At 61.2% G+C, this 25,387-nt stretch overlaps 1 protein-coding gene across 2 annotated transcripts; it reads left to right on the forward strand.

Moving 5' to 3' along the window:
- Positions 1–1,415: 1,415 nt before the first annotated feature.
- KASH5 (KASH domain containing 5) lies at positions 1,416–25,265 on the forward strand. Of its 2 annotated transcripts, XM_060174161.1 has the most exons (20): positions 1,416–1,446; positions 4,886–5,005; positions 11,247–11,351; positions 11,639–11,825; positions 12,048–12,112; positions 13,329–13,395; positions 13,600–13,761; positions 14,641–14,758; positions 15,054–15,104; positions 19,302–19,379; positions 19,776–19,832; positions 19,968–20,027; positions 20,553–20,617; positions 20,747–20,834; positions 21,183–21,308; positions 21,787–21,845; positions 23,177–23,222; positions 24,596–24,648; positions 24,730–24,840; positions 24,958–25,265. In XM_060174161.1, the coding sequence occupies exons 1-20, from the start codon at positions 1,431–1,433 to the stop codon at positions 25,100–25,102; spliced, it is 1,779 nt and encodes a 592-aa protein (XP_060030144.1). In that variant the 5' UTR covers positions 1,416–1,430; the 3' UTR covers positions 25,103–25,265. The 2 variants fall into 2 exon arrangements, 1 of the variants encoding a protein (XP_060030144.1); XR_009545238.1 differs by lacking the exon at positions 20,747–20,834 and having other exon boundaries at positions 24,958–25,097.
- The last annotated feature ends 122 nt before the right edge of the window (positions 25,266–25,387 follow it).

A 25,387-nucleotide genomic window follows, 5' to 3' on the forward strand; every position in this document is an offset into this window, starting at 1 on the left:
GGGACAGGAAGTGCGGGGAAGGGGCTTCTGGCCAGGGCAATGTGGCTACACTGGGAAAGACAGATTGGGGAAGGGGCTTTTGGCCAGGAAGTGTGAGTTTACAATGCGGCTATAATGGGGACGGGAGATTTAGGAAGGGGCTGGGAATTCTAAGCTAATTATGAAGAAAAACAAGGCATGGCTGTCGTCAGGTCGCCATGGGAAAGTCAGGGGTCTGTAGTGAGACTAGTGCACTTCTTCTAGCGTTTGCCCTTCTTCCGTAGCCAGTCAACAGCGTCAGGTTGAAAGCTGTCAGGAGCTGCTTGTTGCTGGCTTTGAAAGTGACTGGGATCCACGTGGATTCAGTCGGCTGGGAAGGATCCTCAGTTTCCCCAATGAATGGGTGCTCACGGGATGCACCACGAGAAGGTCGATCCAATGCGACCCACTAGTGCACTGACACACAGCAATGAAAAGGCTACAACCAACGGGGCTATTTCTCACAGCTCCCCCTCTCAATTTCTCTCTGTCCTGTCCAACAACATCAATGACAACAATAATAATGACAACAAGGGCAACAACAACAACAAAAAAAATGGGAGAAAACGGCCGCCAGGAGCAGTGGATTCATAGTGCAGGCGCTGAGCCCCAGCGATCACCCTGGAGGCAGAAGAAAAAGGAGAAGGAGAAGGAGGAGAGAGAAGAAGGGAAACAGAGACACCTGATGCGCACTGCTGAAGCTTTGCCTGCGGGCGGGGATCGGGGGCTTGAACCCGGGTCCCCGAGCATCGTCCTATGTGCGCTCGACCAGGTGCGTCACCACCTGATTCCTATTTGTCTTATTATTATTATTATTATTTCCTGAATGGAACGCAAACGGTTCGGGAAAGAAACACCCGGGTCCTCCAGCTCCCCCTGCTGGCGGGGCTCCACTGTGACGCAGGGCAGAGGCGGCCGGGCGCGGCGGCTGAGCCCAAGCGGAGTGGAGCGGGAGGGGGATGGACAACGAGCCCTTCTGTCCCGCTGCCCTGTGCTTGGGCCGCAGTGGCCGCAGGCTGAAGCCGCAGAGGAGAGTCCAGCCCTCAGGACGCGGGGACGACCGGCTGCACCCAGCCGCCATCCTGGCTCCAGCCCGCCAGGCCAGTGCGCATGCGCACGCTCGCCCCGGCCGCACGCGCCCCTGCGCAGCCCTACTGTGCGCGCGCGACCTCGTTTCCGCCGCAGGTAGGCGACGACGCCTCCCGCGCGCCAGCTGCCCAGTGCGCCTGCGTCGAGGGGCGGTGCCGACCGGCTGCGCATGCGCACGCGCCCTCCTTCGATCCCGCCCTCGCCATCTTCGCTTTTCTGGCGGGAAAGGCGTCGGTGTGAGTGGTTCCCGGCGCAACTGCCGTTCGGCGGCGGCGGCGGCGGCGGCCCTCGACTTGAGTCCCGAGGCTGGGACGTGACCCAAGATGCGCCCTGGCCGCGGTGAGGTTCCCCAGAGGAGTCCTGGCAGCCCCCTTTCTATCGAAATCCTCGCAGAGCGCCCGCCGCACCCCGAATCGTAGGAGAGACTCCGCAAAGGGTCGGGGCCTGGCCGAACCCCCAGCCCCTCCGGAGCCCGGGGGAGATCCCGCAGGGAGCCCCGACCCGGCAGTCCGCCGCGACCGGTCAGATCCCCGAGTCTGTCAGCCACGAGCCTCCCTCAGACCAGGAGCCCCGAATCCTGCAAGAGCCCCTCAGACCGGGCGGGACCCCAGCGCCCCGAAAATGGCCCCCAAGTCGCGCCCTCCTGCGGGTCCCCAGGGCCCCGAGAACCGGGGGGGTCGCTCCCCTCACCCAGTGAGAACCGGGGGTCTCTCCCCTCACCCAGTGAGAACGGGGGTCTCTCCCCTCACCCAGTGAGAACCGCGGGGGTCTCTCCCCGCACCCAGTGAGAACCGGGGGTCTCTCCCCTCACCCAGTGAGAACCGGTGGTCTCTCCCCTCACCCAGTGAGAACCGGGGGGGTCTCTCCCCTCACCCAGTGAGAACCGGGGGTCTCTCCCCTCACCCAGTGAGAACCGGGGGGGTCTCTCCCCTCACCCAGTGAGAACCGGGGGGTCTCTCCCCTCACCCAGTGAGAACCGGGGGGTCTCTCCCCTCACCCAGTGAGAACCGGGGGGGGTCTCTCCCCTCACCCAGTGAGAACCGGGGGGTCTCTCCCCTCACCCAGTAAGAACCGGGGGGTCTCTCCCCTCACCCAGTGAGAACCGGTGGTCTCTCCCCTCACCCAGTGAGAACCGGGGGGGGGTCTCTCCCCTCACCCAGTGAGAACCGGGGGTCTCTCCCCTCACCCAGTGAGAACCGGGGGGGTCTCTCCCCTCACCCAGTGAGAACCGGTGGTCTCTCCCCTCACCCAGTGAGAACCGGGGGGGGTCTCTCCCCTCACCCAGTGAGAACCGGGGGGGGGTCTCTCCCCTCACCCAGTGAGAACCGGGGGGGTCTCTCCCCGCACCCAGTGAGAACCGGGGGTCTCTCCCCTCACCCAGTGAGAACCGGGGGGTCTCTCCCCTCAGCCAGTGAGAACCGGGGGGGTCTCTCCCCTCAGCCAGTGAGAACCGGGGGGGGTCTCTCCCCTCAGCCAGTGAGAACCGGGGGGGGGTCTCTCCCCTCACCCAGTAAGAACCGGGGGGGGTCTCTCCCCTCACCCAGTAAGAACCAGGGGGGTCTCTCCCCTCACCCAGTGAGAACCGGGGGGTCTCTCCCCTCACCCAGTGAGAACCGGGGGGGTCTCTCCCCTCAGCCAGTGAGAACCGCGGGGGTCTCTCCCCTCAGCCAGTGAGAACCGGGGGGGGGGGTCTCTCCCCTCAGCCAGTGAGAACCGGGGGGGGGGGTCTCTCCCCTCACCCAGTGAGAACCGGGGCGGTCTCTCCCCTCACCCAGTGAGAACCGGGGGGGGGGTCTCTCCCCTCACCCAGTGAGAACCGGGGGGGTCTCTCCCCTCACCCAGTGAGAACCGGGGGGGTCTCTCCCCTCACCCAGTGAGAACCGGGGGGGGGTCTCTCCCCTCACCCAGTGAGAACCGCGGGGGTCTCTCCCCTCACCCAGTGAGAACCACGGGGGTCTCTCCCCTCAGCCAGTGAGAACCGGGGGGGGTCTCTCCCCTCAGCCAGTGAGAACCGGGGGGTCTCTCCCCTCACCCAGTGAGAACCGCGGGGGTCTCTCCTCTCAGCCAGTGAGAACCGCGGGGGTCTCTCCCCTCACCCAGTGAGAACCGGGGGGGGGGGTCTCTCCCCTCAGCCAGTGAGAACCGCGGGGGTCTCTCCCCTCAGCCAGTGAGAACCGGGGGGGGGTCTCTCCCCTCAGCCAGTGAGAACCGGGGGGGGTCTCTCCCCTCACCCAGTGAGAACCGGGGGGGTCTCTCCCCTCACCCAGTGAGAACCGGGGGGGTCTCTCCCCTCACCCAGTGAGAACCGGGGGGGGGTCTCTCCCCTCACCCAGTGAGAACCGCGGGGGTCTCTCCCCTCACCCAGTGAGAACCGCGGGGGTCTCTCCCCTCACCCAGTGAGAACCGCGGGGGTCTCTCCCCTCACCCAGTGAGAACCGCGGGGGTCTCTCCCCTCACCCAGTGAGAACCGCGGGGGTCTCTCCCCTCACCCAGTGAGAACCGGGGGGGTCTCTCCCCTCACCCAGTGAGAACCGGGGGGGTCTCTCCCCTCACCCAGTGAGAACCGGGGGGGTCTCTCCCCTCACCCAGTGAGAACCGCGGGGGTCTCTCCCCTCACCCAGTGAGAACCACGGGGGTCTCTCCCCTCAGCCAGTGAGAACCGCGGGGGTCTCTCCCCTCACCCAGTGAGAACGGGGGGAGGTCTCTCCCCTCACCCAGTGAGAACCGGGGGGGTCTCTCCCCTCACCCAGTAAGAACCGCGGGGGTCTCTCTCCTCACCCAGTAAGAACCGGGGAGGTCCCCCTCTCCTAAGAAACCCCAGTTCCCGCGCGCCCTCGAGTGGAAGCTACCAGGGAGCATGAGGCCCGGGCCGTCTGTCCCCTTGAAAGGCCCAGGGACAGGCCATCACCGCGCACTGAGCACTGAGCACTGCAGGCTGAGCACTGGCTTTGCAGCTGGGTGTGTCCTCCTGCTGGGGCCGGATATTTTGATCGATTCTTTAAATCGTGGTGCTGGGGGGCTTAAACCTGGGACTTCGGAGCCTCAGGCGGGAGAGTCTCTTTGCACAACCCTCATGCTGTCTACCCCGTGGGTATTGTCAGCCCTCCGTTATTTTCAGAGAGTGAGGCACTGCAACCCTGTCTTTCTTTTTTTTACCATTTATTGATTCCCTTTTGTTGCCTTTTTTGTGGTTATTGTTGTTGTTGTTGTCATTGTTGGCTAGGACAGAGAGAAATGGAGAGAGGAGGGGAGACAGAGAGGGGGAGAGAAAAACAGACACCTGCAGACCTGCTTCACCGCCTGTGAAGTGACTCCCCTGCAGGCTGGGAGCCGGGGGCTCGAACCGGGATCCTTATGCTGTTCCTTGTGCTTTGCTTTGCACCATATGCGCTTAACCTGCTGCGCTCCCACGGGACTCCCTGCATCCCAGTCTTGTTGGCTCACCCAACATAGAGCTTCTCCTTGTGACATGGTGCTCCCAAGGTGGTGCTGGGGCTCAGACCTCATGCCCGGTAAGGCGTGCCCTCTACCGAGTGGACGTGTCACCGCGTGATTATTGAGAGAGGCCCTTTTGCGCTGGCAGGGGCGGGAATGGTCCTGGACTTGAGGGGCTCACTCCCTGCGGCCCGGGCGGGGCGGGGTGGGACCCCAGGAGTCTGGTTACGGGGCCCCTTTGATCTGGGGGCTCCCTCCCAGCCCCGCCTCCAGCCGGAACAGGTCTGGGCGGCCCCAGTGGGCCGACAGGTTCTGACCGTCGCCGCCTTGCTGGTCTTCGCAGGGGCTCTGGGGGCGCCCGGGGATGCGCGGAGCCTGCCAGCTGCTGTGCCCGCGGCCACAGAGAGCCAGGGGAGGCCCATGGACCTGCCCAGCAGCCGGCCGGGTGGCTCTGCCACCAAAGGTGAGAGATGCCCACCCCCTCGGTGCCTGCTGTCTGGCGGTCTGTCTGTCTGTCCACGGCGCTTTGCTCTGGTCACTGGACTCGCAGTCCTCGCCTCTCACCCTGACATCTGTCTCTTGCCAGCTCCCTCCCTCTCCCTTCCTCCCTTCTTCCTTCTCCCCTCCCTCCCTCCCTCCCCCTTGTCCCCTCTCCCTTCCTCTCTCCCTTCCTCTCTCTGTACCAGCCTTTCTCCTTCTCCTACCCTTTCTCCCTCTCCCTCTCTCTCTCCCTTCCTCTATCTCTCCCTCTCCCTCATCTCTCAATTTCTATTTTTTTATTTTTTTTTAACTCCAGGGTTATCTGCTCCTGGAGGCTATTTTTTCCCCTTTTATTGCCCTGTCGTTTATCACTGTTATTATTTTGTTATTGCTGTCGTCGTTGTTGGGTAGGACAGAGAGAAATGGAGAGAGGAGGGGAAGACAGAGGGGGAGAGAAAGACAGACACCTGCAGACCTGCTTCACCGCCTGGGAAGCGACTCCCCTGCAGGTGGGGAGCCGGGGGGCTTGAACTGGGATCCTTCTGCTGGTTGCTCTTTGTGCCACGCACACTTAACCCGCTGCGCTACCGCCCAGCTACCTTTTTAAAATTTGTTATGTTTTGTTTATTGTTATGTTTTGTTTATTGAGACAGAGAGAAATTGAGAGGGGAGGAGGAGAGAGAGAGGGAGAGAGACCCTGCAGCCCTGCTTCACCACTCATGAAGCTTTCCCTCTTTGGGTGGGGACCAGGGACTTGAACCTAGGTCCTTGCTCACTGTAACGTGCACTCAGTGAGGTGCGCCACTCTGTGTTTGTCTAATAAAATGGAAGACGTGGCCCCAGGATCAGTGGGTTCCCAGTACTGGCACCAAGCACCGGCGATCATCCTGGAGGCAGAACATTTATTTAGGGGCCAGGAGATGGCTCACCAGCTTTGTCATGCTGAACCAGCTCAAGGGCCTGGGTCCGAGCCCCTGCTCACCTCAGAGGCGCGCCATGCGAGGTGGAAGCATCAAGCGCTGAGCTGTCTCCCCTTGTCTCTGTCTCCCTGCCGCTCACTTTCTCTGGAAGAGGAAACCCACCCAGATCTGCAGAGCCGCTTCGGCGAGGAGCCCGGCCGAGCCCAGGAGCGCGCACACGCGTGTGTTCATGGCAAGAAGCAGCTGGGGCTCCCGCTGTCGTGGGCTCAGGTGCGGGGCTGGCGACCGCAGCTGTCCGCAGGCCATGAGCACCACTGGGCGGGTCACCCTCACTCTGTCTTCCCAGCCACATGTGGAGTCTTACATTTCTTTAAAATTTTTTTTTCCTCCAGGGTTATTGCTAGGCTTGGTGCCTGCACCATGAATCCTCTGCTCCTGGAGGCCATTTTCCCCCCTTTTTGATGTCCTTGTTGTTGTAGCCTCGTTGTGGTTATTATTATTGCCATCGTTGATGTCGTCGTTGTTGGATAGGACAGAGAGAAATGGAGAGAGGAGGGGAAGACAGAGGGGGGAGAGAAAGACAGACACCTGCAGACCTGCTTCACCGCCTGTGAAGCAACTCCCCTGCAGGTGGGAAGCCGGGGGCTCGAACCGGGGTCCTTACGCCGGTCCCTGCGCTTTGCGCCACATGCGCTTAACCCACTGCGCCCCCGCCCGACCCCCACATTTCTTTAAATTTTAAATGTCTTTCTTCATTTATAAAGTGGAAACGCTGATAAGACCGTAGGATAGGAGGGGTACAGTTCCCACCACCGGAACTATGTATCTCATCTCCTCCCTGATAGCTTTCCTATTCTTTTGTTTGGTTGGTTGGTTGGTTTTGCCTCCAGGGTTATCGCTGGGGCTCGGTGCCTGCACCAGGAATCCACTGCTCCTGGAGACTTTTTTCCCCTTTTGTTGCCCTTGTTTTATCGTTGTGGTTATTACTATTGTTGTTATTGATGTCGTTGGCTAGGACAGAGAGAAATCAAGAGAGGAGAGGAAAATAGAGAAGGGTGTCCTGCCCTCCTGCTGGTCTCCCGCCCCCCCAAGAACCAGGGGGTCACCCCTTACCATGTAAGAATCAGGGGTTTCGGGAGTCGGGCTGTAGCGCAGCGGGTTAAGCGCAGGTGGCGCAAAGCGCAAGAACCGGCATAAGGATCCCAGTTCAAACCCCAGCTCCCCACCTGCAGGGGAGTCGCTTCACAGGCGGTGAAGCAGGTCTGCAGGTGTCTGTCTTTCTCTCCCCCTCTGTCTTCCCCTCCTCTCTCTATTTCTCTCTGTCCTATCCAACAATAACAACAACAATAATAACTACAACAATAAAACAACAAGTGCAACAAAAGGGAATAAATAAATAAAATAAATATTAAAAAAAAAAAGAATCAGGGGTTTCCCCCTCACCCTATAAGAACCAGTGCGTCTTACGAGAAAGACAGACACCTGCAGACCTGCTTCACCGCCTGTGAAGTGACCCCCCTGCTGGTGGGGAGCCGGGGGCTCGAACCGGGATCCTTACGCCGGTCCTTGCGCTTTGCACCATGTGCACTTAACCTGCTGCACTACCCACGACCCCCAGCTTTCCTATTCTTTAACCCCATGGGAGTATGGGCCCAAGGTCATTATGGAAGGTCTGGCTTCTGTAACTGCTTCCCCACTGAACATGGGCGTTGGCAGGTCGATCCATACTCCCAGCCTGTCTCTCTTTCTCTAGTGGGGCAGGGATCTGGGGAAGCGGGGTGCCAGGACACATGGTGGGGTCGTCTGTCCAGGGAGGTCTGGTTGGTTGAAAAAGAGCTAACATATAAAGCCACACAAATTGTTGACGAACCATGAATCTAAAGGCTGGAGTATTGCAGATGAAGTTTTGGGGTCTCTGTTTTGGAAATAGCTAGTAGATCTATTTTAAGTATATTCCAAAGGGCCCATGACTTTATTAGTTTTTGCCTGAGCCTGACCTCTGATATGCAGGTGGACCCAGGTTATCGTCTGGGGAGATGATGTCATGGCTGGAAAATGGCTGTTTAAAATGTCTTATCGCTGGGGCTCCGTGCCTGCACTACAAGTCCACTGCTCCTGGAGGCCATTCTTTCCAGTTTGTTGCCTTTGTTATTGTTATTGTTTCTGTTGTTGGATAGGACAGAGAAAAATTGAGAGAGGAGGGGAGACGGGGGGAGGAAGATAGACACCTGCAGACCTGCTTTACCGCCTGTGAAACGACCCCCTTGCAGGTGAGGAGCCGGGGGCTTGAAACAGGATCCTTGCTGGGGTCCTTGCATTTCACACCATGTGCGCTTAACCCACTATGCTACCACCCGGCTCCCGAATTTTAAATTACTTTAATGGTCACATTTGAGAAAGGACAGAGCTAATCAAAGGAACCACAGTGACAGGTTCTGTTTGTCACCTCGTGTGTCTAAAACAGCGCCCCTTGTGTGTGGCGCCTGACTGAGGCGCTGGAGCTGCCACTCCTGTTTGCCGCCTAAACCTTTCCTAGCTGGCCTGCACTTGGCACATCCGCCTCACATTCAGTATTAGGCGCCAAGGTGTGCGGTGGGGGAGACAGCATACTGGGTCTGCAAAATGACTCTCATGCCTGAGGCACCAGAGGGCCCAGGTTCGGTCCCCAGCACCGCCAGGAGCCAGAGCTGAGCAGGGCTCTGCTTGTACACACCCCAGGCGCACCTGAGCACTGTGCTGGCTGGCTGCCTAGCACCACCGGGCAGGCAGTCGGGATGCAGCCTCTGAGCTCCGGGGACTGGGTGCGCGCACACCAGAGCGACACACATCAGCAGTGGGAAAGTCTCGGGCTGTCAAGCGTGCCGTCCGAGCTTGATCCCTGGCACCACACATGTCGGGGTGATGCTCTGGTTCTCTGTCCTTCGCTCTCTCTCATTAATTTATAAATAGGTCTTTTTAAAAAAGTGAGTCTGAGTGAGCGGGCTTCCAGTGCCGGGTGGCTCCCCATCATGCCTCTGCTCAGTGGAGAGAGAGCCCCCCGTGTCAGGGGGCTCCCTCGCTAGGAGGGCCGCAGGCTTCTTTCTGCAGCAGGGCCCTGCCGTCTCTCCAGAGCCCAGGCTGGACCCCGGCAGGAATCCGGGACATCTTAGCTCCCTCAGCACCAGCAGAGGGCGTATGGTCACCGAGAAGACGTGGGCTGGGCGGGAGGGGGGGGGGGCGGGGGGGCTGCTTCCAGATGCTCCTGAAGAAATGAATGGAGGAACCAGGAGACATGAGAATGAGGGGGGAAAGGCGGGGAGACCCCAGGAGACGTGAGAATGAGGGGGGAAAGGCGGGGAGACCCCAGGAGATGTGAGAATGAGGGGGGAAAGGCGGGGAGATCCCAGGAGACGTGAGAATGGGGGGAAAGGCGGGGAGACCCCAGGAGACGTGAGAATGAGGGGGGAAAGGCGGGGAGACCCCAGGAGACATGAGAATGAGGGGGGAAAGGCGGGGAGACCCCAGGGGTGGAAGCAGCTGAGTCATGGGGAGAGAAGCACAGAGGCAGAGGGGTGACGTACTCGGTAGAGGCCACATCACCATGCAAAAGGACCCTGGGCCCCACCTGCAGGGGCAAAATTCAGTGCCACAGGAACCTCTCTCCTCTCTTCCTCCACTCTAGTAACAAGAAAAAACAAGGAAGCAAAGCCACAAACAGCTGAAAAGCAGGGAATCCCTCGGGCCACATGGCCCTGGGCTTGACTGGGCTCTGCCCTCCTGGTCAGAGACCCCCACCCCCACCCCGGGCCTCAGGTGTTTCCTAGGGACCATGGAGAAGACCCTGAAACAGGAAAGGGCACAGGCCTGGCACCTCCCTAACTGTGGGTCCCCACCCCCCCGTGCCAGGAAACTAGGGCACAAACCAGAGGGGCCAGTTTTCAGCTCACTACAGAAAGCCCAGGAAACTTGGAGGGATGAGAGGACAGGACTTGCTCTCGGCAAGTTCCCGGCGGCCAGGCTGCAGACAGGGTGGGTGACAGAGCCCTCAGAAGACGGGCGCCTGGGCGCCTCACCGGGGACCCCTTCTACTACTGAGCTTCTGCACGTGGCAGCACCTGTCCAGATCCCCCCCCTCCCCAGTCCTGCTCTGCCCTGGCCGACGGTGGTGCTGGGGACTGGACCTGTGCTGTCTCCCCAGTCCTCCAGACTACTTTTTAAAAATTACCTTTATTTACCTATTGGATAGAAACAGCCAGAAATTGAGAGGGAAGGGTGATAGAGAAGGAGAGAGAGAGAGACCTGCAGCCCTGCTTCACCACTTGCAAAGCTTCCCCCATGCAGGTGGGAACTGGGGACTCGAACCAGGGTCCTTGTGCACTGTAACGTGCATTTAACTAGCTGCGGCTGTCACCCCCCCCCCAGCTCCTTTTTAAGATTTCAGTTTTCGCTACGTGAGAAAGACCGGAACACCATTGAGTTCTGGCACCTGGTAGTGCCGGAGTTCAAACCTGGGGCCACAGGGGCTCTCGGACTTGTAGTCCTGTCCTCCAATGGACACTGAGCTAGCTGCCTCCCTCTCTTTCTGCTCTCTCTCTCGTCCTCTCTATGAGGGGGGTAATGCCCCTACCCCCATATCTAGAGGAAGGAATGGAGGTGCAGAGTGGCGGGGCACCTGGGGAAGGGGAGCTGCGGCTGGTCACTGCCTGCTCTTTGTGGGCGCTGTGGCCGTGGTGGGTCACAGACAGACAGACAGACAGCCCCTGGGACGTCATACTGTGGGTCTGTGTCCACACACACAGAACTGACCCGGCCTGGTAAAGGGGCTCTCGGTGCCCACCACAGCCATGTCACCGGGCGCCAGGCCTGCCCTTCGCCTGGTGCCAGCCCCTGGTGTGGGCTCCGGTGACGTCAGCCTCCTGTGTAGGGCCGCGGGGAGGAGAGAGGCCCGGAGATGCGGCCAGCGGGATCGATCCAGGCTGCCCACGCTTTATCGGATTGTTCCTGGCTCCCGGGCCCCCTTCACACTCAGCTGCTCCCACAGTCCTCTCTGGTTTGCCCTCCCTGCCCCTCTCCCCCCCCAGCCCAGGAGGCAGCATGAAAGGGAGCAGTCCTTCATTTCTCTGTGGATGGACAAGATTGGGCAGCAGCCATAGGACAGCAGGGAGACCTCCTGGCCCCCGGAGCGAGGCGGGGTGGGGCGGGGCAGCTCCCAGAGTCTGCTGTCACCCACAGCTTGCTGCTGGTCCAGGCTGCTGAGGGAATCCCTGCTCTGCAGCCCCAGAGCGAGGGCCTGGGGTGACCTCCTCTCCTCCCGTGTCTCCTCAGTGTGCCTCTGGGACCAGCCCGAGGAGGGCAGCCTGGGGACGCCGCTCAGCTTGGAGGAGCAGATTCTCAACTCCACATTCGAAGCCTGTGACCCTCAGAGGACAGGTGGGGGTGCGGGAGGGGGCGCGACCAGGGAGCTGCAGGCTGGGCTCAGGTCATTTGGGGACATTCGCAGAAGGCGGTGCTTTGGCGCCTGGTGGGGGGACAGCCAGTGTGAGTGTGGGGTGGGGTTGGGGGACCCAGCTGGTCTTTTTCCCTCTTGAGGTGGGCATGGCCCAGCCCCGTGTCCAGGTGCGAAAGCAGACTGGCACTGACCTAGAGACTGTGCCCTGTCTCTGTCCTGTCCCCATCCACCACCTGACCCAGACCCCCTCACCGCACTGTGTCCCCAGGCACCGTGACTGTATCCCACCTGCTGGCCTACCTGGAGGCTGTGACCGGGCGGGGCCCCCAGGATGCTCGCCTCCAAACGCTGGCCTGCAGCCTGGATCCCAACGGGGAGGGCCCCCGGGCCACTGTGGACTTGGACACCTTCCTGGTGGTCATGCGGGACTGGATCGCGGCCTGTCAGCTGGACGGGTAAGCTCCCCGACCCCCCCCACCTCATCCCTGGTCCAGCCCAGTGCCCACCCCTCCTGCTTTCCCCACCTGGCCCCGGTGCTTCCCATCTGGCCTCCCTCCCTCCCCAGAGCAAGCCCTCACCTGACCCAGCCCCCACCACTGCCACCACTGTCCCCTGCCAGGTTCTGGGCTGGGGGTGGGTGGCTGCAGGGGGCCCTGAGCCTCGGCCCTTTGATACAGGGGATTAGAGCTGGAAGAAGAGGCTGCCTTGCAGGGGAACCTGGCCACCCAGCAGCTGCCATCTGGTGAGATTGCTGTTTATAGAGACAAGCAGGCGGGCCCAGGGTCAGACCAGCGGGGACTGCCCACCGGGGACAGAGCAGGGGCTGGGGGCCTCCCTGGCCTCCCACCTTCTTCATCTCCTCCTGCCAACACCACCTCACCACCCTGTCACTGAGGCCCACCCACCTGCTCTGTCAGGGGCAGAAGGTCTGGGCCTGCTCGTGTCTACCTTGGTGTTTTTTTTTTTTCTTTGTCTCCAGGGTTATCTGGGGCTTGGTAATGAATCCACTGCTCCTGGAGGCTATTTTTCCCCATTTTGTTGCCCTTGTTATCGTTACTGTTATTGTTGCAATTGATGTTGTTATTGAATAGGACAGAGAGGAATCAAGAGAGGAGGGGAGACAGAGAGGGGAAGAGAAAGACAGACACCCACAGATTTACTTCACCGCTTGTGAAGCGTCCCCCCTGCAGGTGGGGAGCCGGGGGTCGAACTGGGATCCTTAGCTGGTCCTTGTGCTTCACGCCATGTGCACTTAACCGCCCATCCCACCGTGGTTTTTTTGTTTTGTTTTTGCCTAATGTTTGAGTCCCTTGCTCTGCAGGGGCCTCTGGCCAGCCCTGGAGTGTCCCTTGCCAAGGGTCCCTGCACTTCTCGCTCCTGTCAGTTACCCACCGGCTCTTTATCTTGGGTTCGCTCCCTGTGGAGCCCTGGACCCTCACGCTGGAGCCGCTCTGAAACAAGTGTTTCTGACCCATTTCTCCAACTGTAGGAAAAACTAAGCCAAAGAAAGACAGCATTGGAGACACTGTCTTAAACCTCCGCCAGCTGTCATGGGGCTATGGGGGGGGGCGGGCAGGCTGGTGAACAAAGACCCCTCTGGGCTAGGGGTGGGGCTCGGTGAAGGCCGGGCAGTGGTGGCCGAGGACTGAGGAGGAGCAGAAGGGCTTGGGCTCTGGTAGGCTGGGGTGGGAGGACGGGGGCAGGAGAGCCCAGTGGCTGGGGCTCGGGAGGAGGAGGAGGAGGAGGAGGACTTGAGGTGAGCTGAGAGGCTGCCCAGTGTGACAAACAAATGTGAGGCTTTGGGAACAGCTCCCCACCCCCCCCCCCGTGGGAGGCCTCCCCACCCAGCTGGAGGCAGAGCCACAGTAGGTGGGTCCCAGCGCCATGTGAGGGGGACCCAGCCTGGAGTCTGGGGACACCTCAGCATCTAAGCAGCCTTGGTCATCTGTCCCCTCCAGGATGCCTGGAAGCTGAGGAGCCAGCCAACCTGGAGAGCTTCGGAGGGGAAGACCCCCGAGCTGAGCTGTACCTATCCTTACCCCCCAGCCCCTAGGCCTCGGGGTCCCTGGGGAAGTGGGTGAGGGAGGGCTCCGCTCACAGCCCAGGGCCCACAGGCAGGCTCTCGTGCTTGGTTTTCTCCAGTAGAGCCTCTCCCCACCACCACCCACCCCAGGGAGGCGGGCTGGCGAGGCGGGTGACCCAGCCCCATCCTGTCCCTTTCTGTCCCAGGCCGGCGGCCGCTGAGCTGCTGAGCAGCCTGGAGGACCTGGAGCTCAGCAACCGGCGGCTGGCGGGGGAGAACGCCAAGCTGCGGCGCAGCGTGGAGAGGGCGGAGGAGGGCTCGGCGTGCCTGGGCGAGGAGATCGCGGCCCTGCGCAAGCAGCTCCGCAGGTGGGCCCCTCTCCTCGACCCCCTGCCCAGGTCCAGGCCGTCCATCCGTCCTCTGCGCGCCTGCTCCCTGTCTGACTGCCCCTGTCCTTCCCTTGCTGCTTTTTGGCTTCCGGTCTTAGTTTCTCAGCCTGTGCAGTTCAGACCCCCCACCCCACACCGCTGCCTGTTCCTTCTCCTCGGCCCTGTCGCATGTCTGTCTTGTCCCCTTCTGCTAGTCTCTCGCTCTTTTTTTTTTAATATTTTATTTATTGATTGATGAGAAAGATAGGAGGAGAGAAAGAATCAGACATGCCTGGTACATGTGCTGCTGGGGATTGAACTCAGGACCTCATACCTGAGAGTCCAACGCTCTATCCACTGTGCCACCTCCCAATCCACGTCTCTCACTCTTTCTAGGTCCGAGTGCCACCGTTCTAGGCTTTTATTTTTTTTAAGTTTTATTCATTTATTTATGCATTTGTTATATATTATTAAAGTACTATAAATATGTTTACATATTTATTCATTTGCTTATGAGGGAGAGAGATTGGAGGGAGAGAGATTGAAGGTGAGAGAGAACCAGACATCACTACTCTGGTACATGTGCTACCAGGGATTGAACTCTGGGCCTCACACTGGAAAGCTTTGTTCACCGCGCCACCTCCTGGACCACACACCCTTGATCTGTGAAGGTAGCAGCTGGGTGGAAGTGGTCTCCCCAACACTGTCTCCTTCCCTCCCTTTTTGTCTAGGCGTTTGTGTTTGTGTACACACACACACACACACACACACACACACACACACGGTGTCTCTCTGGTCTCTGGTTTCTGTCTCTCCAAGTGGCTCTGTCCCTTTAGTCCTGGCCTTCTTCACACAGCCCTTCTGCCCCGCGCCCCTCAGTACCCAGCAGGCCCTGCAGTTTGCCAAGTCGGTGGACGAGGAACTTGAGGACTTGAAGACTCTGGCCAAGAGCCTGGAGGAGCAGAACCGCAGCCTGCTGGCCCAGGCCCGGCAGACGGTGGGTGTGGGCACAGGGCACCTGGACTCCTCTGCCCTCCTCAGCAGAGTCTTGAGCACAGCCTGGGGTGGGGGTCCTCACCTGGCCTCACCTGACCCCAGGGACTGCTCACCCCAGACCTTGGGGTCACATCTGCCTGCGTCCCTTCTGTGACCGAAGGGCCAGCAGGAGCCAGCAGGGCCCCCCAGCCCCACTCCTCAATGACCCAGGCTTGAGGGGTGGTCCCAGGGGCAGCAGGGGGCTGTGTGGGCGTTACGAGGCAGGAAGAAGCCTTCAACCTCTCTGGGCCCCTCAGGAGAAGGAGCAGCAGCATCTGGTGGCTGAAATAGAGACGCTGCAGGAAGAGGTGAGCCGAGGTCTGGGCCCACCATGCCCGCCACGCCTCACGACCCCCAGAACTTTCGACCAAACACCCTTCTGTCTGGTTCCCGTGTATGACTTTCTCTGAAGGTCACAGCATTGGTGGGGGAGCTGCAGTGGCTGGGGGGCCGAGGTAGGCTGCCCACACAGTCGGCCCAGTCCTTCCCCTGCCTCAGTGTCCTCATTTGTAAAGGTGAGCAGAGCAGTTCATCCGGTAGAGTACATGCTCCCCCGTGCACGAGGATCCGGTTAGAGCCCCTGGCGCCACATGGGAGCCCTGTGCATGAGAGGTTCTGTAGAGCCTCTTCCTCTCTGTCAGTCTCACCCCCCCCCTATAAATTTGTATTTTAAGGGTTTTTTTTAAGTTATTAGCATAAGAGAGAGTGAGGGAGTCGCAGGGGGTTTAGTGCAGGTGGTGCAAAGTGCAAGGACCAATGTAATGATCCCGGTTCGAGCTCCCGGCTGTGAAGCAACTCCCCTGCAGGTGTCTGTCTTTCTCTCCCCCTCTCTATCTTCCCCTCCTCTATTTCTCTCTGTCCTATCCAACAACAGCTATGACAACAATAACAATTAACAAGGGCAACAGAAATGGAAAAAATAGCCTCCAGGAGCAGTGGATTCGTAGTGCAGGCACCGAGCCCCCAAAATAACCTTGAAGGAAAAAAAAAAAAAAAGAGAGAGAACCAGAGCATCACTCTGGAACTTGTGACTTTATGCTTGAGAGGTCAGTTCTCTAGCCACCTCCTGAGCCGTGCTAGCTTATACAGAGAGAGAGAGAGGGAGAGTTAGGAAGGAGGGATGAAGCGAAGAAAAGTAACATAGTCGCAGTGAGACCTCACAGGTGTCAAAATGCCAAACAGGTTGGGGGTAATCAGGTCTCCCTGGTGTGTGTGAGAGAAGGAGGAGTAGGGGAAAGAGAGAGATCTAGCCTAGGATGCAGCTGAGACACATCAGTTGGCAGGAGCCACCCCCCCACGCACACGCACACAAGGTGGCATCTGAGTGGCCGGAGAACCACGCCGTGCACCAGGGCTGAGGAGTCGGCAGTCTCGCTCGGTGCTCTTTCTCACTTGGGAGATCGATGTTTGTCATCCCATCTGGTCCTTGGCCTTAGTCGCCACTGTGCGCTGGTGCCTGTGAGGAAGCTGGCACTGCCCTCTGGTCTCTGGAGAGTTGGTCCTCCCTCCACCTGCCGGGGCGGCCCTCCTCTGGACCCCATATCCATCCACTTCGGCATCCTTCTGGGGCATGGAGGAGCTGGGACGCGTCCCTGTGGCTTGGTTCACAGCTGTCTCGCATGTCTGTCACGCGTGTCTGCTGGCATGTCTGCTGGTGCTGAGAGTGGCCGGGAACCGCCGTGAGACTCCAGATGTCCCAGAGCCCGTGGTCCTGCCACTCCCATCCCCCCCACACACACACCGCCGCAGCTCAGCCCAGGGCTCAGCTGGCTCAGCCCAGGCCTCTCTGCTCTTGGACTTCCTGAGTCTTCCCTGGCTCCCGGTCCTCTTCCCATCCAGGCAGTGGCACTCACACTGCCTGTCCCCTCCGCAAACCTCGCCTCTTGCTCTCTAGTCCAGCAGTTTATCAGGTGCTCCATTTCCCAGGCCAGCCCTTCCCCCAATCTCTCGTCCCACACCTGTCCTGGCTTTTGTGTTTAGATCCAAACGTCCTCTGCTCTTGGGGCAGGCTGTGACTCAGCTGGCAGAGCGCACACCTCGGCGTGTACAGCTGATACCACACGGGAGCACTGGGGGAGGCCCCACAGCTGGGGGAGCAGTGCTGTAGGATCCCTTTCTTGACGTCTCTGGTTGACCTCTGGGCTGGTACAACAGGAAAACCACAAAGTGACCTCTGCTGTCTGCGGATTCTTCTGAACATCTCCCCCGGGACCAGGACGGGGGACCTTGCAGCTGGATGACCACCCCACCGTGGTGGGAGGCTGGCAGGGCAGACGGGATGTGGCCACTTCTCCCCGGACATGTCTTTCCCAGCACCAGAAGAGACTCCTTCTGACACCTTGTGTGTGAAGTTAGCATCAGCCAAGCCTCTCGGGGACCTGGGTGACGTCTGCCTCTGGAGAACTGCTAGCCTGAGGCTGAAGTCTCATATGGTGAGCGGGTGGCTCACTGGCTTCTGGCCGTGACCTCGTGCTCTCAGATGGCTGCAAGTTCCCTGACCTCCTCGTGCAAAGCAGAGACAGACAGGGAGCCCCAGAGAACTCTTTCGTGGCTCTTCAGCACAAAGCAAAGCTTTTCTGCCAGTCCCTGCCCCCTGTGCCCACCCCCCTGGCAGGCCTCTGCTCTCAGGCTGGGCCCAGACCTGGACCGAGGCCAGCTCACCTGCCTCGACCTCTGGAGGTGAGGAGCAGTGAGGGGCTCGCTGACCAGCCAGGTCTCACTCCCTGGCCTGACGCCTGGCCCCACCTGCCCCATGGAGAGTGGACCCCCCAAGGAAGACACGAGCCGACCCTGCTTCCACCCAGCTGGAAGGCCTGCTGGCAGGTCCAGTAGCACCACCGGGCACCCCAGGCGCTCCCCCGCTCAATAAGCCAAAGCTATTCTTGGCTGCCAGGCAGCTCCCTCCCCAGACTGCCTACAGAGCATCTCCAGACCCTGCTCTGCTCGGGTTGCAGGATAATGCTGGGGTCCGAGATGCTCAGACACCCCCCTCAGCACCTGCAGAGCACTGGCTCGGGTTACTGCAGAGGCAGGAGAGGCTGTAACCGCCTGCAAACCCCAACCAGGTGGACAGATGTTGACACAGCATTCCCGCCAGCAGGCTGTCCTTCCACCGCCCTTCACCAGGCAGGGCAGACCCGGCCCCACTGAGACAGACTGATGGAGGACTCGGAGCCAAGCCCAGCTGGACCGGAGAGGGCGGCAGAGCTGGTCTTGGCATCCCCCGGGGTTTGAGGCGGGGAAGCTGGATGGTCAGCCTGAAGGCCCCAAAGCGCTCTCACCCCGCGGCCTCCTCAGACGGCAGGCAGCCTGCCAGGTCTTGCTGCCCCTGAACTTTGGGCTACTTTTTTCTCAGGCCCTGTCTCTTGCCCCTTTTGCTTTCCTAGATAACTTCTCACCCGGCAGGCTTCAGACCTAGTGTGGACTCTAGGGAATGCTGACTTTCTCTCGGCTTCCAGTATGTACAACCCCTAGGCTTCACTTCTGGTCCAGGCCGGGGTGGTGAGGCAGCTTTCCTAGTCAGTGTCTGTCTGTCTGTCTGTCTGTCTCTCTCTCTCTGCCAGTCTTACTCCCTGACTCTTCCGGGGGTGAGAAACAGGATGTGACGTCAGATTTGGGTTTGAATCCACTTGCCCTAGTGGGACATTGGCCGGCGTTTGTTCCTTCACCACTCCCCTCTGGTGCTTTGTAAAATAGTCGAGAACGGTACTGCAAACACTGCTAGCTGGGACAGACAAACGTCACAGAGCTGGAAGGCCAGGAGATGACTCCTCTGCAGAGCACATGTCGAGTCAGCAAGGACCCAGGCTCCAGGCCCAGATGCCCGTGGATGGGAGCAACATGCAGCACGGCATGGGCAGCGGGCAGCAGGCAGCGCTGTGTTGTCAGCCCTTGCTTGGGCTTCCCCCTCAGCCCACTCTGCCTTTCTGCCTGAAAATAAAAGGGAAAAATAACCTGGAGACGGTGGAACTACATTCGTGAGGCCCTGGTGTAAAAGCAAAAAGCCAGCATCTCGTGGCAGAGCAGAGCTCCACCCACACTCTGCGAATAAGTAGATGAGATCTCAAAAGAAAGGGACCAGGCAGACATGCCATGCTCATCAAGGACCCCGGTTCAAGCCCCTGGTCCCCACCTATGGGGGAGGCTTCACAGTCGGCGAAGCAGGTCTGCAGGTCTCCATCTGCCCATACCCTCTCGATTTCTGTTCCTATCCAACAAATAAACGAAGTTACTTGAAAAGGAAACAAATGAGTTCACACAGGCAAAGGCCCATGAAACACGAGCAGTTGTCACTGTTAGCTCCCTTAAGCCTCGCAGTACCCCCCAGAAAGCGGGTCCTGGCTTGTCTTTATTTTTGCAGTTGGGGAAACTGAGGCCCAGAGCAAGCCAAACCATCCTGTAGAGTGGTTGGGCTCCAGGCTCGGAGCACCAACCTGGGTGGCCATTTGCAAAAGTGAACATGACCCCCCCCAGTCCCCTCCCGCCAACCCCCTTCCTTCTTCCAGAACGGGAAGCTGCTGGCCGAGCGGGATGGCGTGAAGAGGAGGAGTGAGGAGCTGGCCGTGGAGAAGGATGCCTTGAAGGTGCCACCCCTCCCCAGTCTGCTTTTTCACCCCGGGCGGCCTGGTGGCAGCTGGGTTCCCATCAGCCCAGGCCATCATGCCGCCGGTGCCGCCAGGCGGCTCATGGGACTCCCCCACCTCTCTGTTGCTGACGTCCAGAGGCCTCGCAGGGGGTGAGGGCTGGGAGATAGAAGGTGTGGCACCCCCACTTGGCAGCAAAGGGAAAGAGCTTCAGGAGGGGCTGTGCTGTGGTGTGGCCCCTTCCCTCTCCCCCTCGATCTAAAGCAAAAAGAGAAGTCTGCTGGGAGCAGTGAGGCCCCAGCAAATGCCCGGTGCCCAGAATAAAAGGCCAAGGGCAGGGTGGGGGCAGGCAGGTCGTGGGAGGCCAGACAGACGGACGGGCTCCTTCCTTGGCAGCGGCAGCTCTGTGAGTGTGAACAACTCATTTGCCAGCGAGACGCCATCCTCTCTGAGGTGAGGGGCTGGGGGAGCTTTGCTTTCTCATATGTGCCTGCCCATCCCCTCCCGAATAGCTCTGCCAGTTCCCTACCCCTCAGGCCTCGGTGCCCGTGGGACCCAGCCTGATCTGTCTGCTTTGGGGCTTCCCAGCGCACCCACGATGCGGAGAATCTGGCCAGGACTCTGGAGGAATACAGAGCCACCACCCAGGTAGCCCGGCCCCTGCAGCCCACTCTGGCCACCTCTGGGGTTGGCTGCCTCTGTGTTTCTGCTCACCTTTCTCCTCAGCTGGTTTCTTCCATCTGCTCTGTGGCACTCGTGTCTCCCTCCCTCTGAGGCCGTCTCTCTGCCTTCTGCGTACACCATTCTCTGCGGGTGTCTTCCCTCGGGCTGAGCCCAGGTCATCCAGCCTCTCAGCCTCACCTGTTCTGGGGCTGATCTGTCTCCCCTGGCGGTTCTTCTCTGCCCCTCAGCCAGGAGGGAGTCTGTGTGTCTCCCCCTTGTCTCTCCTGCCCTCTGTCTCTGCCTTCCTTTGCTGGCCTTGCTGATCCTTGGCCTTTGGGCTCCAGCCGCTCACGCTCTTGGGTGCCCGTTTCTGTCGCGGCTTCCTTCCCCTGGGCCCTGGGCAGTGTGCTTGGAAGAACCCCACGAGTCAGGCTGGTGGGGCCGAGTGGAGGAGAGCCAAGCGGGCGAGCGGCGGGGCTGAGACCCAGGGCCTCCCTGGTCCCCCTGCAGGAGCTGAGGCAGGAAATCTCTCACCTGGAAGAGCAGCTGAGTCAGACCCTCGTGGACCCGGAGGAGTGAGTAGACTGGGGCGGGGCGGGGTGGGGGGCGTGCAAGGCACGGGGACCCCGGTTTCAGACCCAGCGTGGGCCGGCTGACAGGTGGCGGGCAGGCCCGGAACCTCCTCCCTTCCTCTGTGTGGCCAGGCTGCCCCAGGGAGCCCAGGCGAGAAGAGTGGACTGGACCACGCTGCCGCCCCAGTCGCTGGGCGTGGAGATCCAGGCCATCCGGCAGGTGGGCCTCGCACCTCCCACACTGCAGGCCACAGAGCAGACGCCCAGTGCCTTCCCACCGCCCTCAGCCCCTGACCCCAACCCTGACCGAGGGTCCCCCAACTCCCACTGCTGGCGTAGGAACCCCTCCTCCCCCAGCCCCCAGCCCGGTCTGATGTCGGCCTCAGACTCCAGCCCCAGCTGTCCCCTGCGCCACCTCCACAGCCTGGGCCTTACCTCTGTTGCCAGAGCCCCCCCCCCACACTCCCCAGCCCAGCCCCGCCCCATACCTGCTTCTTCCCCAACTGTCTGTAGTGGCTCCCTGAGCCCCGCTTCTGCCATAACCTGGCCCTCCCGGATTCTCTCCCAGAGTCAGGACGCAGCCGCCAACCTCAGCAGCCCGCTGTGTGGGGTGTGGCAGTGGGCCGAGGTGGTCAGCGAGGCCGAGGCCGAGGGAGGAGCTGAGCTTCCGTCTGAGGCCCTTGCTGCGGGACAGGTGAGCAGCCGGGAGGCCAGACCCTCAGCAAGCCTTTCCCACCTCCCGGCCGGCTGCCACCCTCATCCACCCTCTCCTGGATGTGACCAGAAAGGGGCGGGAACCTGGAGCTCAGGGTGGCCAGGCCAGGCCAGGCCGATGAGAGGGAGGAGACTCACCCCGAGCCCAGGGGGCTGCCGGAGGCCATGGGGGTGCAGGGCTGCGGCTCAGAGCTGTATGTAGGAGAGTGTCCGGGTGATGGATAGTATCACACGTAAGGATGGGTGTTTGAGAAATGGGTCCTGAAGAGGAGGTGGGGCCCAGACTGAGAACCTGGGAGGAGGAGGAGCCCTTTGGGCCCAGGTGGATGTGTGAGGCCTGTGGGGTCTCCCAGAGGTTCAGGGGAGTCCTGAGTCGAAGGAGAGGCTCCATGGGGTCGCAGACAGGGTGGTTACCAGGTGTCACAGCTAGGGAGAGTGACCCTCTCTGTCTCCCGCAGGGTAGCTTCCGGGGAGACTCAGCCCCTCCTGGATGGGGGTGGAAGGAGCCAGCCATGTGGTGAGGAAGCCCCCCTCCTAGGGACAGAGCAGGGGGGCAGGAAGAGCCCTGGGGTGGCCCCCCTAGACCTGCCCCAGCCGTTTCCAGAAGAGGGAGGCCAAGGCCTGGTGGGGTCCCGGGGAGCCCTCGAGACAGCTCGTCACTCGGCCCTCCCCTGGACGCTCCGCTCAGGCCCCTCCTGAGGGGTGGGCAGGCAGCTGGAAGCCCTCAAACACAGGGGCTGTGGCCTCCATCAGCCCGGCCTCCCAGCCCTGCCGAAGGGCGGGTGTGGGTGGCTGAGGGGAGACAGCACTGCATGCCTGGCCGCCACCTCCTGCCTGGGACTTCTGGATTCCTGTGCAGCCTCCCCCTCCCCACTCACCCCTGCAGGCCCGCAGGCTGGGCAGCTAATGAGGCTGCCTGCCTCAGCCTCTAATTGGACTCGGAGGGGAAGCTGAGAAGGGGCGGGATGGGGGCTCAGAGCTCTGAGCTCTGACACACACTCCCGGAAACCAGGAAACAAGGGAAGGGCTGAGCGAAAGCAGGGAGGGTGCTGCACACGGAGATGGGGGGGGGAGGGCTGGGACTAGTGTGAGTCACAGATCAGGGAGCTGGGACTGAAGGAGGCAGGAGACCCTGTAACCCCAAAGATGGCCTGGAGTGAGGGCGCAGACCTTGAAAGGGTCTGTGAGCCAGCCCCCCGGTGGGTCCCAAGGAGAAGCCCCCTAGAGACCAGACAGCTGGTCCTTCAGGCCAGGGGTCTGCCCAGCGGAGGTGGCAGCTGAGTGTGGGCGTCTGGAGCCTCTGAGGGCTTGTGGGACAGAGCCAGCAGTGGGGCTCGGGGAAGCCTTGGGAGCGGGAGGACACCCCCAGTAGATTGTGGCACGGGGGGGGGGGCAGTCTCACGCAAGTCCTGGGCCGGGAGAAGACAGTCTGGGGTACTTTGAGTTGAGGACAGGAGTCAGTTAAATGAAGAGCCCCCCCCACCCCACCCCTTGTGGAGCTCACAACAAGATGTCTTGAAAACATGGTGAGAATTCTTAAAAAAATGAATAAATCCAGAGGCCAGGCTACAGCCCTTGCTCAAAGGTCTCCAGGGTCGTCTCCCCCCCCCCCCCAGACCCATCTGCGTCCCGTCTTCACACCCCAGCTGTAAAGGCCATCCCACAGGGCCACAAAGCAGCTTGGATGGTGCACCGCTTTGCCCCATGACCCGGGTTCAAGCCCACCCCCTAACGCCTCCATGCTGTGGTCTCTCTATTTTTGCCTCGATCTAGGGGCAGCCCCACAGCCCAGCACCGGGTGGACGGGCCGGGGGGAGAGGGGTGCTTGAGGTGACGATGTCCCCCCAGGTTGCCCAGGAGAGAGGACGAGGCTGAAGCGGAGAGCCAGGTCATGGTAGGCACCCCGGGCCCCGAAGAGGCAGGAGGCAGATGCAGCGGCCCAGCCCACACCCCCACTGCTCCGCAGACGGAAAATCACTCAGCTGAGAGATAACAAGGCCTCGCTGTGGCTAATGAGCCCACAGGGCGGCCAGAGCGCTCCCGGGGGACCCCTGCAGCACGCCGGGCTGCAGCCTCCACGCACGGGCCTCTCAGGTGGCAAAGACGTGCCCACGCTGCCCACACACAGGATTGACTTGGCCCCACGCCTGGCCCTCTGCTCCTCAGCTGGTGCCCACCCCCTCAGACACGTGTCCTTGCGTAAGGACACGAGGAAACTCGGCCAGTGGGGCCAAGGACCGGGAGAGCCCCACTGTATGCCCGGCTCTGTTCCCTCAGGTGGTCTGAGCCCACCGCCTCCCTACCACGGAGACGGGGGCTCTGTCCTCAGGCCTGTGGGGCTGCCACCTTGCCCCGCTGTCGGGGGAGGGGGCTCCGGCCCAGCACAGTGGAGGAAGTCGGGGCTGGGTGGGCGCCCGGTTAAGCTCTGGCTGCTGCTGGTGCCGGGCTGGAACCTGGGGCCTTCGAGCCTCACACATGAGGCATTTACAGAACCACAGTGCTGTCTGCCCAGTCCTGGGCCTTTTTTTTTAGAGAGAGAGAGACAGAAAGGGGAGATAGAGAAGAGACCTGCAGCCCTGCTTCACCACGTGTAAGGCTGCCGGCAGGACAGCCGGGGACCTGAACCCAGGTCCTTGGTCACAGTCCAGTGTGCGCTCAGCCAGGTGTGCACTGTCGCCCCAAACCGTTCTCTCCTCTTAGCCCGGCAAGCCATGCCCTCACAGCGGGGCGGGACACTGGCCGGGCAGGGGGCTGGCGGTGTGGGGGGTCGGCACCCTGGTCTCCAAGCAGCAGCTGCACTGCTCCCCGCAGATCTCTTCACCCCCTTTCCTCTACACGGGGCTGCCGTGGCACTGCTCTCCCTGTGGCCCAGGGCTCAGCCCAGCGAGCCAGCAGCTGGCCCACAGCTGCCGTATCTAGTGCAGGCAAGAGATAGCCCGCGAACTAGAGCCGGCACAGGGGCGGGCTCCCGGGGAGACGGGCACAACCCGTGGGTGCCAGGTGCCCACAGGGTGACAGGCTCTGCTCCGAGCGCCTCCGGCATCCACTCAGGCCCCCACTCAGGCCCCACTCCCACCCCATGAGGTGGGTACTCTGTCCAGCAGAGACAGAAGACAGGGCCTATAGAGAAAGTGGGTGACATGCCAGGGAACACGCTGGCAGAATTGGGAGCCGCACCCCACAGGGTGTTGGGGAGGTCGGCACCCCCTTCTGTGTGGCTGCCATAGCCGGTCAGAACCCCTTGCCTCACGTTCTCTGTCCTTCCAGGCCGATCTCTCAGACCCTCCTATTGGAGACGACCCAGGAAGCCCCCCCGAGAGGTGAGCACCCCCCCAGAGGCTGGGTGGGGGCCTGGGGGCAGAGAAAGCCCGGCTCCAGCTGCCCTGGTCCCCTTTCCACAGTCCCACCCCGCAACGAGCCCTGGTGCCTGTAGAGACGGAGCTGGTTCCTGTTGCCCGGCCGGTCTGGGGCTGCCCCTGCCTCCTGTGCCCTCTGCACCCCCAGCAGCTCAGGTGCACCCCGGGGGGTGTCCGGACAGAGGGTGGCGGTCAGACTGGGGGCCTCACCCGCCACTGGGATGCCGTGGGCTCCCCAGGGCACCCCCTAAGCTCTGCCACACTGTTCACCAGCGTCACTCGGCACCCCCTGATCCCCCGCCCGGCGCTGGGCCTGCTGCTGCTGCTGCTGCTGCTGCTCTGGGCGCTGCTGGGCCAGTCCCCACCCCCCACCTGGCCCCACCTCCAGCTCTACCACCTCCAGCCGCCCCCCGTATGACACCACCCCTGCCCGGTGGGCTCCACACCCTTCAGCTGTTGCTCCCCTTGCTGTCTCCTGGGACCCCCGTGCCAGGACCCCAGAAACGGCCCGGGGGCACACCCTGCTCTGGGTTTTACCTGCAGCCTCTCGGTGTTTTGAAACATGTGCGGCCGATTACTTAGTCGCAGAACATGCTTCCTGACGGACTGAGCACTCACAGGGTCGGGCTTCCACTCAGGAGGAGCGTGGCGAGGGCGGCCGGGGCCGGGGGCTCGTTCTTTCTCCTAGAAGAGGCTAGGCTCT

The sequence above is a fragment of the Erinaceus europaeus genome, chromosome 2 (genome assembly GCF_950295315.1).
Source record: "Erinaceus europaeus chromosome 2, mEriEur2.1, whole genome shotgun sequence".
NCBI lineage: Eukaryota > Metazoa > Chordata > Mammalia > Eulipotyphla > Erinaceidae > Erinaceus > Erinaceus europaeus.